This window comes from Anticarsia gemmatalis, chromosome Z (assembly GCF_050436995.1).
Source record: "Anticarsia gemmatalis isolate Benzon Research Colony breed Stoneville strain chromosome Z, ilAntGemm2 primary, whole genome shotgun sequence".
NCBI classification, from domain to species: domain Eukaryota; kingdom Metazoa; phylum Arthropoda; class Insecta; order Lepidoptera; family Erebidae; genus Anticarsia; species Anticarsia gemmatalis.
Window position 1 is genome coordinate 14112330 of NC_134776.1, and position 18920 is coordinate 14131249.

General features: G+C 35.1%; 1 protein-coding gene across 1 annotated transcript in view; it reads left to right on the forward strand.

Annotated features, from left to right (window-relative positions):
- The window catches only part of LOC142986240 (uncharacterized), a 42264-nt gene extending 23920 nt beyond the window's left edge, over window positions 1–18344 (forward strand). Inside the window, exon 2 of the mRNA XM_076134607.1 lies at window positions 5628–18344. Within this exon, the coding sequence (XP_075990722.1) occupies window positions 5628–7353 (1726 nt within the window). The 3' untranslated portion in view covers window positions 7354–18344. The remainder of the gene's footprint in view (window positions 1–5627) is intronic.
- The last annotated feature ends 576 nt before the right edge of the window (window positions 18345–18920 follow it).

Below are 18920 nucleotides of genomic sequence, written 5' to 3' on the forward strand. Positions count from 1 at the left end.
ATTTGTATTAAATTAAAGATTCTCTTTGGTAAAAATGTTTACAAAAATATAATAGAGTATGCAAAAGGAAAATAGATGGAGACCTCGAGAAATTGTTATTGTCATGATTGTTATGTCAAAAACATGATCTGACATGATATCAACTTACATACATTATAACTAAATGCTTTATGTTAGTTTAATCTACTGACGTATTACTACATACTCATTCATTACAATAAGGTCCCTTACATTATTCAAAGATAGAGAAAGCTTTTGAATCAAGATCAAAAAGCCTACTCATACTCACCCAGAAAATATTTATAAGATTGAATTGAAATCGTGTGAATTGGTACCTGCTTGTAAGATTTCTGCCGTGTCCACTTCAATTTGTTACGCACCGTCTCCCGGGATAAGATGGCCCTCACCAAAGTGTAAATTGAAGAAGCCTTGTAAATTTTTACTTTATAAAATGACCCGAGCATTTCCAATATGACGATAAGTGGTTGGAAGTTCAATATAATACTCGTACGATACGTGAACCTATATCTTGTAAATACTAGAGATATACTCAAGGTTACTGCATATTTTTTATTTCAATCCCTCCTACATTTCGCTTTTCAAAGACGAATGGCCTGACAAATTACATTTTTGTTGGGGTGTCCCGGAATCTGAGCATAAAAGCCTCGTAAATCTTGCAATGCATTTTTCATGCTTGGTCAACCTCGTAAAAAGATGACCTAAACTGATACTTTGATGGTATAACATTTCATGATTTTACGTATCGATTGTTAATTCAGTGTTCGTAAAAAATGTAAAAAAGATTGTTACTTATCTTACTCTTGAGAATTTATATTGTCTATAAAATAGATTGTTAGCATATTTATAGAAATAAAACCTTGTCTATAATATATTTAAATCATACGTTTTTAATTCCACTACTAAACGTTTCTTTTCCATTTTAGTTGTAGTTAAAACATAATTAATTATTCGTGTAACGTTCGCGGCAATAGCAGGAATATGGAATATTTAATTAGTATAACCAGCCTGTTTATAGTATAAGTATGTGCGTAACGCTGCGGAAGTACGACTATAGCCGGGCAATAGTCTTTCTTTTGATCAATAAAAACTACGTTATTAGAAACAATTATGTAATTTACGCCGAGGTACCCTGTTTAGAGATCGACCCAAAAGAAATTCAGACGTATAGTTAGTTAATAAAATTTTCGAACATCAAGATAATAGATGACATAAAATTATTTCCATCACTCTCTGTAAAAATAAAGCTATTTTCCATAAAAGAATGATAGGAATCACTTCGCTTCAATAAAGTAGGATAAATAGAGACAAGACTTTTATATATTTTTAAAGTGGAATGAAACTCAAAGCAAATGCGAGTGGAACTTTAGCGGGCTTTAGCTATTGTCGGAGTGGCTGTATCCTTTGTTGCCGCGTCTGATAATACGTGGAGGAGTAATGGTCTGTTCCACAGCTGTCCCTCACATAAGCTCCTAGATCTGTCGCTTGTTCCTACCTATCTATGTATTTACACTCAGGTTTAAGTCCGAGACACAGCGCCTAAGGAAACGCTTTCAATGTCTTCGCGTCTCTGGAATAGTGTAATGATGACTATTTAATTAAGCCAACTCACGTCGGCGACCAAATAAAGCGAAATAAGATTTGTTCACCAATTGCCAGTAAAATAAATCTACGTGTATAATTACGTATCCTGTTCCCGTTATCCATAAAAGTGACGACAATGGCCGTGGCTTGGGCAGCGATTTCCCGACTTTATGGGCGGTGGGTACTGAGTTAGTACGTGACAGTGGGACGGCACGGAACGTTCTGCCTCACTACGTGACCCCTCACGTTACAAAAAATATACACATACATATTACGATAATTTGGATTTACACACAGTTTTAAATTTCTGACTCGATAAGTTGAGCGTTATGCTTCACACATTTTGGACGTGAAACATAACGGATAACCTTTACTAGCTCGCTTTTAGTTTAGACCTTAGTTGTATGCCAGTGATTTTATGAAAATGTAAACAATAAAATTTGTAAGCAATTTAGCAATGATTTAAAGAGAAAGAAATATTTGATACAAGGTGAGACCCAGAGAATATTTTAATTAAGTTTCCACTTAAAAATATGCTTAAAGTTTCTACGACACCCGTTAGGTGTTTAAAGGTGTGTCAGATTTTTAAATAAAATGGTCCAAAGTTGTTTATAAGTTCATGTAGATTTTTTTGTATTAGTTTCACCGATCTAAAGTGAACAGTTATCAAAATATCATAACAACCAGATCAGTGAGGGTTTGTAATGAGAAAAGTTGGAGTTGGAGTTAATAAATTAATCGAAGTTTTTAGGGTTCCCGGCCCGATGGAGGATGACCACGAGTCCAATTAATCTCACTTTTCTATTCGTCCGGGTTACAGGATGATATCTTGTTTAATTAATAAAGCCTAAATGAACTTGCTCGAAGTCAAAGATTGAATTCGGTGACAGAAATGAATTCATCTTTCCTTAATAAATGTTTCTTAAATACTGGCTGTTTTATCACGCGAATTCGCAATTTAGAACTGAATATTTCGAAGGACAATATACATATAGACATTTTATTAACATCCCTAAGGTTGTTTATTTTGCAACAATATACTTCAATATCTGTCTTATTTATTTGATTAAACCAAGCAGACGAGTAAAGCGGCCGAGCATTTTATTATGTTTACCGTTGACTACATTCATTGTTCCCGAGGTCTTGCAGCAAATGATAGTGTAATTTGTATGGATTCACAGCGCGCCGACGAAAGCTTTCAGTTTAGTCCAGTAATTGACCCTGCCACTGCCATAAAAACGTACTTACGTATTAGGTACGTACAGCCTTGTCTGTTTGTTGACGGTGCCGACTCCATTAATTTCCTTGCTGACATAGACGGAAGTGCGATCGCTGCTAAATGGTCCGTTAATGTACATACTTCGATACATTACTCACGCACGTAGCGTCTGACACCTGAGCACTGTCCCTGCAGGTACCAATCAACATCACCCACACAATAAATACATCTATTACAATCAATACATAACTGCGCCGCTAAAATGAAATTGGTTTAGATGAGCCTTTCAAAACTTTGTTATAGATTCGTTTATTGATTTTAAATGGTGCTGAACATTTAAAATACATTTGGAAAAAACTTAAGCGTCTATTGTAGATATTAATTTTGAACGGTAATCTAGTGTAACGGTTCTCCCGAAACTGTTGTAACGCTAACATTATTTTTTTATCACAGCAAGTTGACATTACCTTGCAGTGTTCAAATAATTGCCCTTACAGTTTATTAGGTCAGCTAGAACGAAGTCCCCCGTGTTTTCTAGCAAATAACAAAATAGGATTGAAACATAAATTGAGTTGAAAAGGTAAGGTCAACATATGTACGAGTACGTATAGCAATGTATACGCAACATTTATTTTATTCAAAAACTTGAACGATTCATACAGCGAAGTCTTTTAAGTCGGATTTTCTTGTCAAACCTAACTGAAAAGTTATGATTTAACATAATCTTTATATTAAACGTGCCATACAAATGCTGTCTTAAAATAAAGTGCGCTGAAATATGTAGTATTATTTTAACATGTTCTATTTTTGTTGTGTATTGCTGAGCGATCATGGATTTAAAACCATAACAAGAACTAAATTAAAACTACCCACTGTTTATACAAATTGGCGTCATAATTAATATTTATATTTTTACCCGATAGAGTAAGCTATTGTACTTAGCGGGAAACGCTACACAGTATTGAACCAATAAATTATTCAAAGACTTAATGCCTTAGTGACAATTTCCAAATTCCATTTTGCATCAGATGCTAATAACGGGGGATAGGAATATGAAGAGTGTTGGCACGTTGAAGCCGCGTGTGTAACAAGGATTTAGCGGTGGCAGTAACGTATGACTCACACGATAACAAGACTGGATTGCCCATCCAGCCGCGTTTCTCTTACATCCCGTTGCCATCAGTTGAAACATGCCGAGCATAATAAGCATCTCGCACACCCTATTTTTTCTCTCCTGGATTAGCATAAAATAAAGTTGTCAGGAAAACATTATGAGTTTAATAAAATGATGAGTTATAAGAAATTGTTTGTTCATAACGCTACGTAATATCAAAATTAGAATTTCAAAATAAAACGACATTGTAATAACAATAAGCCTGTAAGTTTATTCATAGTGTCGACTGCTTTAACCTGTTAAAGCCTTTCGTCATTGGAGCACGGCTACATTCAATTGTTGAACAACGTAGTGCCGATAGGTGCTCTTTTAAATACCTGATCCATATTCACGAGACGTACCGGGAGGGCGGCGGACTCGGCGGCGGCGGCCGACCTCTCTTTAGAATAGGTCAGTTTGTTCTTCTAATTCTAAAATAGTCTGTTATTATACCTCCTTGGTTCACCTGTATAAGTTGATATTACTATAGATCTTCAATGTCGTATCAGATATTATTTTTACAAAACAAGTGCTCTCTGTGTATTGAAATTGCTACGCTAAACAAATCCAATGTAGCTTTAAAATGTCAAGGATCTACATATTGCAAATACTGCCACGGTTACGCCTACGTAGTTTGAGAATATATTCGAGTTAGTGCACATATATGGTGAAGTTTGTTTAAACTTAATAAGCCTGCAGTGTAAACTTTATCCTCAATACCGAGCTGAAAGCCACCAGAATAATAAATGTGTGGAGTCATCAACGTAAACGTTGTTACCGTAAGAATGATTTTCGTGCGTTTTTGAACACCCAAAAAAATTTACGACCCTTGCAACGTCAACTGCTTTTTGTAATGTAAATAAAAATTAAATTAAAATAAGCCCAGCGCTGTTTGTAGAACTAAGAAAGGAATTTCTTTTTTCATTAAGGTGCGAATAAATATTTCGGAATTCGCGTAATGGATGGCGCTTAGTCGGCGCGTCAAAAAGCCTTTTGTTATCTGGGCGTTATTTTTCAGGGGTTTGGATTCCGCGGACAAAGCGAGCCACATATTTCACAAGACTGTAATCTCGTTCCTAGTTCACAGAATTCAAGCACTTTTTACACTTGTTAATGCCCAGTTAAATGTGTTTTAACCCCGCTATTGGCCTTAACGTGCATAATTTTTATATTTTAGTATCGATAGCAACCGTGGAACGTGTGCGATAAAAGTGACACAATAAAATAAACGAATAGTGTATTTCATATTCTTATTTTGAAGCACATTAAAATATAAAGCTGGCATTTAAAGAAAATGGTATGTTGAGGTGGCACAAAGGAATTCCAATAAGTGAATCGTAGCCCGTGCATGCTGTGGACCTTTAAAAAAGATTAGTATTAGACGCGTTAGGGGAGTCCTAACATTAAACAAGTACAACAATTACTGCAATAGCCAATCAAAAAATTTATTGTACGCTATACCTGAACTTATGAACTTTCAACACACTTAAAAACGGAATTATTGTAAAATTATTTACTTGGGTAAAATTTAATTGCCTTCGTGCAAGGCTGCCGACATTTCCTTAAGTTTTAAAGTTGAATTCTTAGTATTTCATATTTTTCTTGTAAAAAATACTGTTCGTCAAAAATCTTATAAGTCTTTTTTTGTTGCAGAAATTCGAGAAGTCACCTGATATTCCTGATATGGTCTACGAGCACGATGCTGGTGGGGTGGGCGGGCGCGGAGGTGACGTGCCCGCAGGAGTGCTCGTGCCGGAGCACGTTCGACCCCGAGGACGGCGCCGCGGTGCGCGTGGCGTGCACCGCCGGCGACATGCACGCTGTGCCCGTGGACTTCATCGATCGGAACGCGCACGTAATCATTATATCCGCTCCGCCTGATCGGCCCAATTCTCTCACCATCGGCCCCATCTTCACTCAGCCTGCCCCGTTCGCTAATCTACGAGAACTACACATCGTCAACTCCAATGTCCCTTCTATAGGCCAGTATTCGTTTTGGGGACTTCAAAACCTAAGACTTATCAACTTAACATACAACAATCTGACCAGCATTGGAGCGGACAACTTCAGAGGGCTTATCAATTTGACCGACCTATATCTCGATCATAATAATATTGAGCAAATGCCCAGCGAAACTTTCAGGCATTTAACTTCCTTAAAAACACTAAATCTGGCTAACAACCAAATTTCTAGTTTGGTACCGAGACTGTTCAGGATGTTGGCGAAACTGTTCTTTCTGGATCTAAGTGATAACCCTCTCGCTGATTTAAATCCAGAAGTATTTAAGGATATTCAACATTTGCGAGTCTTCAAATGTAGAAGATGTCTTCTTCGTCGAGTGAATACTCAGATCTACCATCTAGTACCTAACTTGGAAGAATTAGATTTAGGAGAGAACCAATTCAAATACTTGACATCTGACGAATTTATAAGTTTAAAAAAGCTTAAAAAATTAAAACTCGATGGTAATCAACTGTCAGTGATCGTTGACAATATGTTCGGGCGGAACCGAGAGCTGCGCATGTTGTCCCTGGCACGCAACCGTCTAGCCCTGCTGGCGCCAGCGGCACTCGCTAACTTAACTTCCCTCAAGCATTTGGATATAAGTCACAATAAAATCGACAGATTTCATTTACAAACGTTTGCACCGGTGGTAGATTCCCTGGAAACCATTAATTTCAGTGGGAACAACTTGCCCCTGAACGAAATTGCCATAGTACTTCAGATTTTACCAGGGATTCACGGCGTGGGTCTCGCTAATCTTTCACTTCCCGAAATACCGCCAAATTTTTTTACTTACAACAAAAACCTGCGAGTTCTGGATATATCTTGGAATAAATTAACTAACTTTCCATATAAACTTCTGTCTAAGACGGAGCATTTACAGAGATTAGATATATCGCACAACAAATTGCAGACGTTGAGCGAGATGGACCTAAAAAGATTAGAAGCCATCGCTCACCTAAACTTGGTAAAGAATGCCTGGCGCTGCGATCAGTGTTCGGCCGGGCTCATGCTGGTCTATATCAAAGAGAGCGTGCTTAACGGAACGCTGCGGATTCTGAAATGCTATTCCCCGATGAGATTACGTGGGACGAGATTTTCTGAGATGACATTCGACCGCTTAGACCCATGCCCCAGTACACATGAAGCCCAAATGAGTGTGATAGCGGGACTAATGCTGTTGTGTGTAGCGGTGCTGGCGGCGGTCGCCGGCGCCCTGTGCTGCACGCGGCGCCGTGCCGCGCACTACTACACCAACGAGGAGAAGCGCCGCGAGCACGAGCACGACCACCCGGAGGAGCTGCTGAGCCACACGGAGCTGGGCAGCGTGGCCACCATCCACGCGCCTTCGCACCTGGTGCTTAAGGGCAGCTAACATCGCGCGCGCTCGCCGCCTGCGACGGCGCACCACCACGCTCTGCAGTGCGTAGCGCTCGACTTCCCGCCGCCACTGGCTTCCGTGTCGAGCCCCACCTGCAATATCGCATCGCACCGATACTTCTCCCAGCACCTCGTACCGCCTCCGTTATTTGACACAAAGGACATGTGATACGAATATGAAGACGATCTAGTGTAAAGCCAAAGATGCTGAACTATAAAGTGTTTATTTAGGATTAACTTTACTTGAAGTGAAAAATGTTGATATTTCGACTAGTTAGACGATGTCTATAAAATTTAAAAAGATATTTTTCTACAAACTAAAATTTTATATATATTGCTAAGTTTATCAATTTCTACTTGAAACAGGACTATTGTAAGTAAATACCTATAACGTTACTCATATTTATTATTTAAAGATCATTACAATTACGTAGGTATCTAGAAACTAACAGGGTGGCGACAGCAATACGAAAGTAAGTCTGCATGCTTCGGTATTCTAACCTCATTTTGATAAATATGCAGGTAGTACTTATTCGTTGTGACATTATTTTTCGTATAGTTTTGAGTTCTTTTTTTTACCAACAGTCCTGCTATTTTAAGTTCACAAACCAATATTCTTCTTGCAATAAGTTCAATTATAAATTATAATCGAAGATCAGCAACAATAATAAAATGATAAATTTGGACTAAGTATTTGAGAAAACATATAGGTTATCGCAATAGCATGCTCACTAAAACATGCCTTGTGATTGGTGTGAAGTACACAACACTCTAAAGCTGTAGTTCTTGAAATGTGCGTGGGTCAGCTTAACTGAAGGGAAATAGCTTCTGTTAGACTGCATTCTAAGATTTACCTAACACGAGCTAGAGACGCTGGCTAGAATTTATTGGTTTGCTTAAGAGCGAAATTCGTGTGGGAGGGAGTTGGACAAGAGATGTGCGTGTATGCCTATAAATTTGACAACATTGGCCGGCGACAATATTGCCAAAAGTCCTCGAACATACTAGGTCCCTTTCATCTGTCTCAAGGCACATCTCTGGTGTATTACTGGATTTCTAAAACTCATTTTTTATTGCCTAATGTGCAAAGTTGAAATAGTTATAGATCTATTATGTTAGATCTGCTAAAAATTCTCTCTAAATCTGTTTAACGCTTATATTGCATAATTTTTACTTTGCTATTATAATTTGCTTCGTTTTTTTATTTAATTTTGTGTTAAGGTTTGTTTACGATTTGTGAATTCTATCTTTTAGTTGCATGCTTTTATTATTAATATTTGTTGTATATAGTGGCCGGGCATAAATGTAATCGGTTTGAATTCTAAGATCTTTATTTTAGTTATTTCCTTTTTTCTTTAAGTTTTTTTTTCTATTATTTAATATGTCGTATTGTTGTCTCCACATAGTAATATAAGTTAGGGAAGTATGAATTTCATGTTATCTGCTCAACATTATTTGCAGATATACACTTTATAGGAATGTACAAAAGTATATTTTTCTAACAAAACTAAAATAACAAAAAATAAATTATGATCCTAATTATTATTTCGGTTGACAGTGTTAGTTCTTGTATCAACTCTTAATTTATTTGTCAATTGAACACAATTCATGATTTTAGTCGCACTTAAAGGTTAACTCGTTCTATAAAACATAAGAGTGTAAAATGACGAAATTTCATTACATATTCGCCATCTGAAATTTGAAATTAACTACATAAAAAATAGATAGAAGCAAATATCAAAATAAAAATAAAGTTAAAGCAAACTTCATTTCTAAAAGAACAAAGAACGTAAAAATAAATGAAATTGAAAATGATTTGCACTTCAGTGGCAAGGATTTTATAAACAAAGTTGTCAAATACTTGTAAGTTTTGATTGCCCTAAGACAAGACAGGTGACACTAAATAAAAGCTTGTAAAAACAAAGTCAGAGTCGAGACAAAATCCGAAAATTAACTGAATCACCATTTCTAAACGCTATCTATTTAGAAGGAAAACTTTTAATTGTGGAGTCAAGCCCATCAGGCCGCGGGAAATGTCCTTCAAACGTGAATGGCACAAAACAAAACGACAACGTTTTTAAAAGGTTAACCTTTCTTTTTGTATAGCAGCTAAATGAACAATTCTACTGTGACACAATTATTTAATTCGGTGATAACATAACGAATGTAACTCGCATTACTTAAACACTAGTTAAAACTTTATTGTGTTGAACTCCACTTCTACATTTTATTTTTGAATAATAATATAAGACACCAATTTTAGGCTAGGAATAAAAACAATTCGTAACGTAATTTGACTCTAGTGTAAGCCATAATATTATAAAATATAAGACAATTTCGTAATTAGTTTAAAAGACACCCGTAGGGTTAACGATTAAATTATGCTTAAAAAATTTGCTCATTGAGGTAGTTTATAAACTAAGAAATCTATGTGATGTTAAAAGTTAAATTTTTATATTTCGATCTATTATTGTTCATTCCCAAAAATTAAACCTTTTCTACCATTCGGCAATAACTGACACATTTCGAGTATCTCTTTGAATACTAGCATGATTTTTAATACGAATCGGAAACATTATTTTGACAACGTGAACCCGAACTGGCCTATTTGAATTTAAAGAAGACTTGTTATTAAGTTCAATCTCTACTCTTTTCTACGTGTGTAAATAATAAGATTGTAAGAAATACTCGTGAGACGTTTACGGAATAAGAGTGAACAAACTCTATTTTTTGTTTAGGCTACAGAGTAGTACCTAAATACCAAAAATAATCACCAATCAAATGGGAATAAGTAAATTAAGGTCATAATTTAATATAATAAGGTAATTAGGTTAGTATACCACCATAATAATAATAACATTTCTGTAGCGTACGTGTGTGTAAATAAGCATAATTTACTCCACACTACCGCTGCCGTGTTTACGCCCTATAAACGAATGTCTAATGTTTTATCTTATATTCTTTTTTATAATATAAACGCAACCCACCACTCGAAATAGTCTTTTCAAGGTATAATTACTTTTGATATAGTCATACTATGTTTACTTTTAGGCAAGTTCTATGACACATCTATCAATCAGTTTTTCACGGCGCTCTTTCGAACGAAATGGTCTCAATATATTATTTAGATTTGGAGCAATATAAATAATGAATACGATGCAAATGTTTTTGATATTTTGAATCACGTCTGTGGGCGTCCTTTCTGGTATAATATGGTCGGCTTTTATTGCGTCCTGATTTATGTATTGCCAGTATCATCGCAATTAATGACACGAATGATTGTATCAGTTGTTGCACGATGTCCAACTGGATACTACGAACTTTTACTTGAAATAAGTAGTACATATTACATACATATTTAGAAATAGGTACATAGCATAAGGGTATATTTGAGGATCAGATTTGTTCATTCCATTTACAAAACTTGTCCTAGCGTAGTCCTTTTTTCAATAGACAAAATTACAAAGTATAATAGTCTGCTCGATTAGGTTTTTCAGTCGGTCGGTTCTCCTCGGATTTCTCCTGTCCTATTTTGAATGCGTCCCGGGACATGTGAGTGGGTTTCAGAATCTTTATATGTTCCAAATGTTTAGTCTTATTATTTAGTTCAGTTTACCTAAACTACGTCTAATTTATAATTTGCCAATCATATAAATGACATAATAACTGCTTTTTGCTTTAATATGGACGGTTTTTTGTTTAGTATTCCTATTACCCTTTGTCAATATTTGTCTACTGAATATTTGAGCGGAAACACAATGGTTTATTTGCTACAAATTAATTTGCTACATACTGAAATTATGTGAAGCCCAATAAAATTTTATTTCATAAATTAATCTATTCTGAATAGACTCAATTTCAGAGTAAATAAGAGTTTCAAAGATGAATTATGGAACTAATAACGTAACCAAAAGCCTTAGAAGCCTTACTGGTTCAAAACGTCTTGCGTCTGCTACAATAGATTGGAAGGATATCGCTTATTGGCTTTAGAGATAGTTATAACTAACCGCCATTGTAAGGAGCTTAGTCTAATCAGAACGACCCATTGTGTTTCGCTATCGTACATGAAACTTCCGCGAAGAAAAATTGATTCACCGTTAGTGAAAATTATTTAACTAAAAGTAGGTACTATTGCTTTACTGTTTACAAAAGTAGCTCGCGGTACATAAATTGAAATTACCAAAACACCGACCACAAAACGTATTATACGTGGCCATTAGCACTCAATAAATTTGCTTTTGTGAAGTGTATCTTCTATACATTTCACAAAAGCAAATGTAGCCAGACATAGAACATGTTTAATGTGGGTAGTTATCACTGTTCCCGCGATTTATTATACTGTGTGTTCTCTCACTATGTTTTCCTCCTTACTTAGAACGTCGGAAAAAGAATGTGTGAAGGTAGTAATCAACGAAAAAAATTGAATGCCCTTCGCAAATGCATAAAATATAACACGACCATCGCGTATATATCGGTGGCACAGCTAAATACTAACAAAAGCTCATTCATAGTTTTCAAATTACTTTCCCCAAGCATTAGGTATGACAGTTTCTGAATCAGTTTCCTGTAAACAACTTTGTGTCTAGCTCATCCTGTTATTCTCCCTCGCTATAGACGAGGAAGGAGCCTTGTTTATTAGCCAACTGAACCTACAAAGTTATCTTACGGTGAGCTCAATTTGTTTCTGTTAAACATTTGTGCTTGTCTCAGTAAAACCGATTAATTGAGTCCGTCCTCGATACGACGTTAAACTGTCGTGCACTTAGGGTCTCCCACTAAGTGTAAATAGAGCATTTAGACTAGAGTACTCGTGGCCAATATTGTGAGTAGTTTAATTGAATCGCTCGGTATTCTAACAGCAGTAAGTGTGGCGCGGGGTAGAGCGAGCGGCGGCGCCTATGTGCACGTTAGCAAGCTGACTGCCCACTTGCCTACGAATGGACGAGCTTAGCAACACTCCGATTACTGGTTGATTCTATTCCCGGGCTAGGGTCAGATAAATGGTTTCTGTTCATCATCTAAATGACGCGTTGGATACGGTCACAACTACGACTACTCTCTCTGATTGCTCTTTGTTTCTTTGGGGATGACTTTTTTGGCCTTAAATTGTTTGTTTTGCTGTGTTGCAATAGTACTAATTTAAAATTATACAAAATTGAACAAAAAAAGAAAAAAATATCCCTTTTAAGTTGTGATACCAATTTCAGTAAATGGAATACTTACAAATCTTTGGAATATAGATACTGGTAATACGCATATACATATATCCTTCCAAGTAATCTGCAAATAAATACATGTTTAATAATAAGCAATACATAGAATAAAAATATATTTCGATATAAGTACAATAAAAAATAGATTAACCAAATTATTGTTTCAATTATCTGTAAATATGAATTTTAATTTTTTAAGTGGCCGTCGACCAAGATGGCCACTTTGTAAGGGCAAAACACCAAACAATTAGCATGTAATAAAATAGAATCGATATATTATACTTTATAATGTACATAAGATTTATTGTACATACAAACATAAAAATAAGAAAGACAAAGCAATATAACTTATATTAAATAGCCATTATAAGAAATTAGAATACCAAATGCAAATACAAATTAGATGTTAAGTTATAAAGTGTTTAAAGGACTATTAGGAATATTTGCAGATTACTTGTTTTTTAGACGATTAACATATAAGAACGATGTTTGAAGTGTTGAACAACGGTTTCCAACACTTCCTTTCGTCGTTTGCCCTTAGCTAAGAGACCAGGACCCGCGGGTGTAAGAGCCGACTAAAGAAATATTTTGAGAGGACCACTCATGAGCGCAGGCGCGTAAAAGTTTACAGATAGAAGGGATTCGAACAAGGGTTGGTTGGTTTTTAACATAATATTCAAAAAGGCAAAACGCGGAAAATAATAATATCTTCATAAATTACTTATTTTACTCGGACATGACTGCGTTTAAAGAGATAATTATGAAAATTGAAATTTTGGCGATGGCGACAATAGAAGTTTTGAAATAACAATTTAATTTTACATCGTAAAATCATTCGGTTTACTTAGATTTGTCTTGGAAAGCCCATTTTTATTACCGTTCAATAATACAAATTGTTGATGTCGTATATGGCATGTTATAAACACGAATAACTTTATCGTTGGTGGCGCAGTCATGCTTGAGGCATTATTCTAACATCGTTAAATACATTGGCGTAGAGGGCTCCTGCGCTCGACGTTCAATACCGTACAGAAAATATTATTTATTCTCATCATAAGTTTCTCAATAAATCCGATAACTTTTCAGCAGTTTCTTACAGCTAAATTTTTTGATTGATTTTTTGATGAATGATTGACCAAACTAAATAAAACCAACCAGCCCAATGCATAAAGTACGGATACGGATTTTAGAACAAGTAAATTTGAAGCAATTATAACGAAACAATACTTTAGGAAATAAAAATATAAAAGCCAATAAAGAACAATAAAGTAAAGTTAATTTACTCCGTCAAATATACAACTAGTAAATACACCCGTTTTCCCTTTGTTAACGTGATAAGTTGAAAATGAAAACATAAAAATGCCTTTTGCCTAATGACCCACATAAACCTCGATTAAATCCGTAAAAGTATTTAATTCAAAGAGATCCGTGGACTTTGGAAAAGAGCGTTTACACACCGGGCGACATTTCGGCTGCATGTTCGAATTAATTAGGTTTCATCAGAACCATTATTTGGAGAAACAACGATAAACCTTCAAAATACTCCTAAACCCCAATAGATTAAAGATAAAGGTAAAGAACGGCGTAATTTAAAACGAGTTAAATATGTCGGAATGGTGTATGCCAAAAATGTGTAACCAAACACAACCCACAGACTTTTCAGCGACGGGTGCTATTAAAACAACACCTACAGCGACCAAGACCACGCTAGTCATCCAAAGAATGATCATACTCCCCGGGGAAGAATAGTGACAACCTGCCAGCTTTTAGTTAGGCACCTAAAATACGCCCAGTGTGTTAGCAATCTAAATATCAAAAATATTTGCTCCCTAACTTTGTGTATATTAATGTGAGACTATTTCCATTTTCCTGGAATATATCAAAGATGTATTACGTTATTTCCCCCGTGTCTAGTAGAACTAATAGGTTAACAACAATAATTATAATAATTTTATTGGCACTAAATAATAATAATGTCTGATACGAGAATACTCCAGACAAATACTTTAAGTACTTAGATTATACAAGAGAATATATTATTTATAAGTTCGTGTGTTAGTTTTTAGGTTATTATAACGGCTATTTATTTGACGAATATACATTAAGTCCTAATTTTTGCGAGATTCTTATGAAATAAGTACACATTGATTTCGTTCAGTATAGGGTAAGTGACGGTAAAAATTATTCTTTCGTTATTATTTTCATAAATATAATGTAACTTTTCTTTGCATTAGTGCGCGCGAGGCCTATCATTAAGTAAAGTATACAATCTGTTCCGTTCCCTTCGATTGGCGCACAACGGCACAACTAACATGCAATAAAGCAATTAACTAAAAGCCCTTTAACAGCGATGCTCCAAAACACATAACTCACTCATTGGACTCAAAATTACGTTTCACAAAACTAAATTGCTGTATTTTTTCATGGCTTCGATTTTCAGTTTGTATTTGTTTTTTAATTTACATTGTGTGAAGCCATATTTTACAAAGTAATGTATTACGAAATAAGAAAATTATACGATATCGATCTGGCAAGCAATATAGTTATGTTAATCTAAGAAGACAATAGGTGTAAAACGATGATATTGTGTTATTTATGTGTTAAAAATTGATGTTAAATATAAGATTTTTAGTTTTTATAGTGGACCCACCGTGGCCGCTGCTGTAAGACGAACACCAAATAATAATAGTTTGTACATAAAAAATATAATAGAATAATTTATTCAACATAAGAAGATGTCTATACAAACAATATAAATAATAATAATAATCAAATCTGTGTAATCGAAGTAGAAGTAGTAAATATTGGAGTATTTTACAGGCAAAAGTTTGAGACAGGATAGATTTGGTGTCCGTATTACGAAGTCGAGCTGTAAGGATTCCTGTTATACGATTAACAGGCACCCTTATGACGCGACTCCGCAGTTTGTATGCTTAACAGAGGACCTGGACGATAACGTTGCGATACCAACATTGTTTACACTTAAGCATATTGGTTGATAAGATTGTGTTTGGAAGGCCGAATATATTTAAATAATACTAATATAATAATATGCATATTCACAATATATTACGAGTATATTCAGTGTGTCTCGATGTTATTTTAATTAAGCAGTCTAAATTCATATTATAATATTTGAGTGTTTTGACAGAGGTCGTAATATTAGCCGTAAAGTTGGTAGATAATTTGTGTTAGGCGCAAACCTCTGTGTTGTAAATCTGTTCTATGCTCGTACTCGTATTTACAGTATCAGCCTTGTTAGATTTGACGCCGTCGCGCGTCGTCTCGTATAACATGTGTGTAACTATTTCAACATATTAAGCTTCATTCTAAGTGTGTGTTTTATTATACAATTTAAGACGTGTAATCTTTAGTGTCTAGGTACATATTTATTATGAACTTTGATATAAATTTGATGGAGTATTCGAATTAGGGTTTTTTTGTCACGGAAGAGCATAATGGGATGTTGACATATTGAAATTAATTAAAGTATTTGTGTTAAAATTAACGTTGTTAATGCGATGTCTAAATCTTTTATCTTTATATGTTTAAAAATGATTTATAGAACCTATCAAAATAGGGGTATCTTGTGATAAATCTACATATCCGTTTGGTTATTGTAATATCTTGAGGGCATAAATATCGGTTTCAAACATGTAAGGAGTTAGCCCGTCGCAAATGGTATTTGGCCCGAATTTAATCAATTCGTCTTTTAGTATGTAAGTACAATTTATGTAGACTCGTAAACGTATCAAACAGTTTAACCTATAAATGTAATACAATTAAGGTCGATTCACATGACTCATGTACTATTCACTGAAAATGCTAGAAATTCGAAAATTATTTGAAATTTAATGTACGTATTCGTTACCGGGTATAATAAATGTACATTCCCAATTACTTTCAGCGGTCAGGTAATTTCAGTGACATGTAAAGCGACCTTTTAACTTTGTGGATTATGCTTATATACAAGTCAATGTTTAATTATGTAATACTCGGTGTAATTATATGAACACAAGTAATAGATGTAGGATAGTAATACGATACTGTGTAACTTTTATCACCACGTGCTTGCTAGTGTTCCGCGTCGTCGCAAAGAAAACATTATTTATTATTTCTATGCTTTCGAACAGGTACTTTATAAAAGACGTAAATTGAACCCATTCTTTGCTAAAAATGGCGCACCATTGGAAATATCTTGATGGCGAGAACATTTGTTATTATCACAGTTCATTTCATATCTATTTTTATTCCCCGGTATGGCTAGCAATCAGGTAATGAATTGCGCAAACACTTTTTCTTCATTCAATATTCAGAAAAAAATGCGATGAAAGTTTCAGTCGTTGACTGAACTATCTAAAACAGTAATTGAATACTTACTTTTATTATCAAATCAGGAAAGTAAAAATAATTTTGCCCTGTTTAGTTTGTTTCTAAAATGTATTTTTGTGATTATAACTTATACTATTTCAGAACACTTGCACTGAGCAATAGAAAACACATTAATTAATGATCCATATAATTACTTCTGATTTATTCCGAAATTCAATTCAGGTTGTTTACTTTGTTGGCTTCTGGAAACTTAAACCACTGACGTCGGGCAATGCACATCGAATATTAAGGTAACCATAGGCCTAGGGTAACTGAGCGAAACCCAGTCGTTAAAAACATATTAAAAGCCAAATAATTACAAAGTGTTTGCGAAAGCCATTATGCAGAGTCTGACATTAAGTGGTGTAAAGTTTCGAAAATACAATTAAATGAGGGGACATCTCTCTCTTGTTAAATAAAACAAAATATTTTGCACTCGTAGAATTAACCCGACGTACTTCGTAGGTGTTCTTTGATCAATAACTCACAACATATAGACTTGTCGAACGATAACCGCTATGGGGTATAAATTTTACGATTTAAATTGAAGGGGAGTTAAAAGATCTGAAGATTAAGGTAAGGGAACGCGTATAAAGTGTCTTCAGGTGACGGAAGTGACACAAGTATGTAAATTCTTAGTGTTCACGCCGACAGAAGTCTCACATAATTTATTGAAACGGCACGTTGTGGTTCTTATCCGTCGACTGGGGGTCTTTGTTTGAATCCGTGGAGATTTTCAAGCGGATATTTTTGAACGGAGAGCCGAAAGGTCAAGCCTACACCTCTATATAGAGTCTTGGCTGATCAGTTATCACGATAAAGTAACTCATTCGTATATATACCAAAGTTAAACCAAAAATACTTAGAATAAGTGATAAAATATATAAACTAGATCAATATTGTCGAATCCTGATATTTTTAAAATATGCGACTGGCGCGTTTACAGGGGGAAGTCCGCTCTTTTACTTGTCAAGTGGCGTGGTGGAACATTAGCAGCATATTGTAGGCATACCAGTAAGGGCATTAGTATCCCGAATTATTAATTATGAATGTTTAAACATGTAACACTTCATTAAAAATCAGTAGAGTTTAAGACATGATGTCCACTTTTAAGTCGGAGTAGTTCTATCCTAGGTATTTATATAACTGGTTGTATCATGTAAGCAGACACTGCTATCTTCGTATTGGTTGATCTATAAGCAAATTGATGAAATTATTTTCTGAAACATGTTACTATTCCAAACTATCACTATTGTTCGTTCTACGGAACGATTTCATCAAATATTTCATACAAACTGTACAACAACACCCTGTATTTTTCATTGTTTCGGTAATGCACTAAACTGAATGTAAGCTGAATGTAATGTCCTATTTAATGAACTAATAAAAGAAGTAATTGGTACGAGTGGTTTTATTGACACATCCCGAAGGTCGATCTGGAGTACGTCATATATTTAGACGCAGCCTTCATTTACTAGCGGTTTAGGACAAGTAATGGACAAGCAGATTCCCGACGATAAACAAAAGTAAGGATACATTTATGACCCTTTGTCATGCTTACACGTCGCCAGATCTTAATAGGATATGTATCGAATTATATTCGCTTTCAGTATGGATACGTCGGCGACAATTAAATTCACGAGCTTAACACAATACCTATTCATGGGTCAAGTTTTCGTCTTTGAGTATCGTAGGTTATGTTTGTGTAGTTATTATTTACATAACGCTATTCTTGTCGGTGAAATATACCTGTCTATTATTAAATAAATTTACTATAATACTACCTAAATGTTCCAAATTACGTTATGATTGACCGATGCAGGTCTAGGAATCATCCTTAAACAGCCTTACTGACTGAATAACTGATACTTATACATATGAGGCTGAGAAGTTTTCAGTTTTATCCCTCGACATTATTATATTTATTTGTCTTGGTTTATCTTTACGACATACTCGTACATAACATAAACGTACGCTG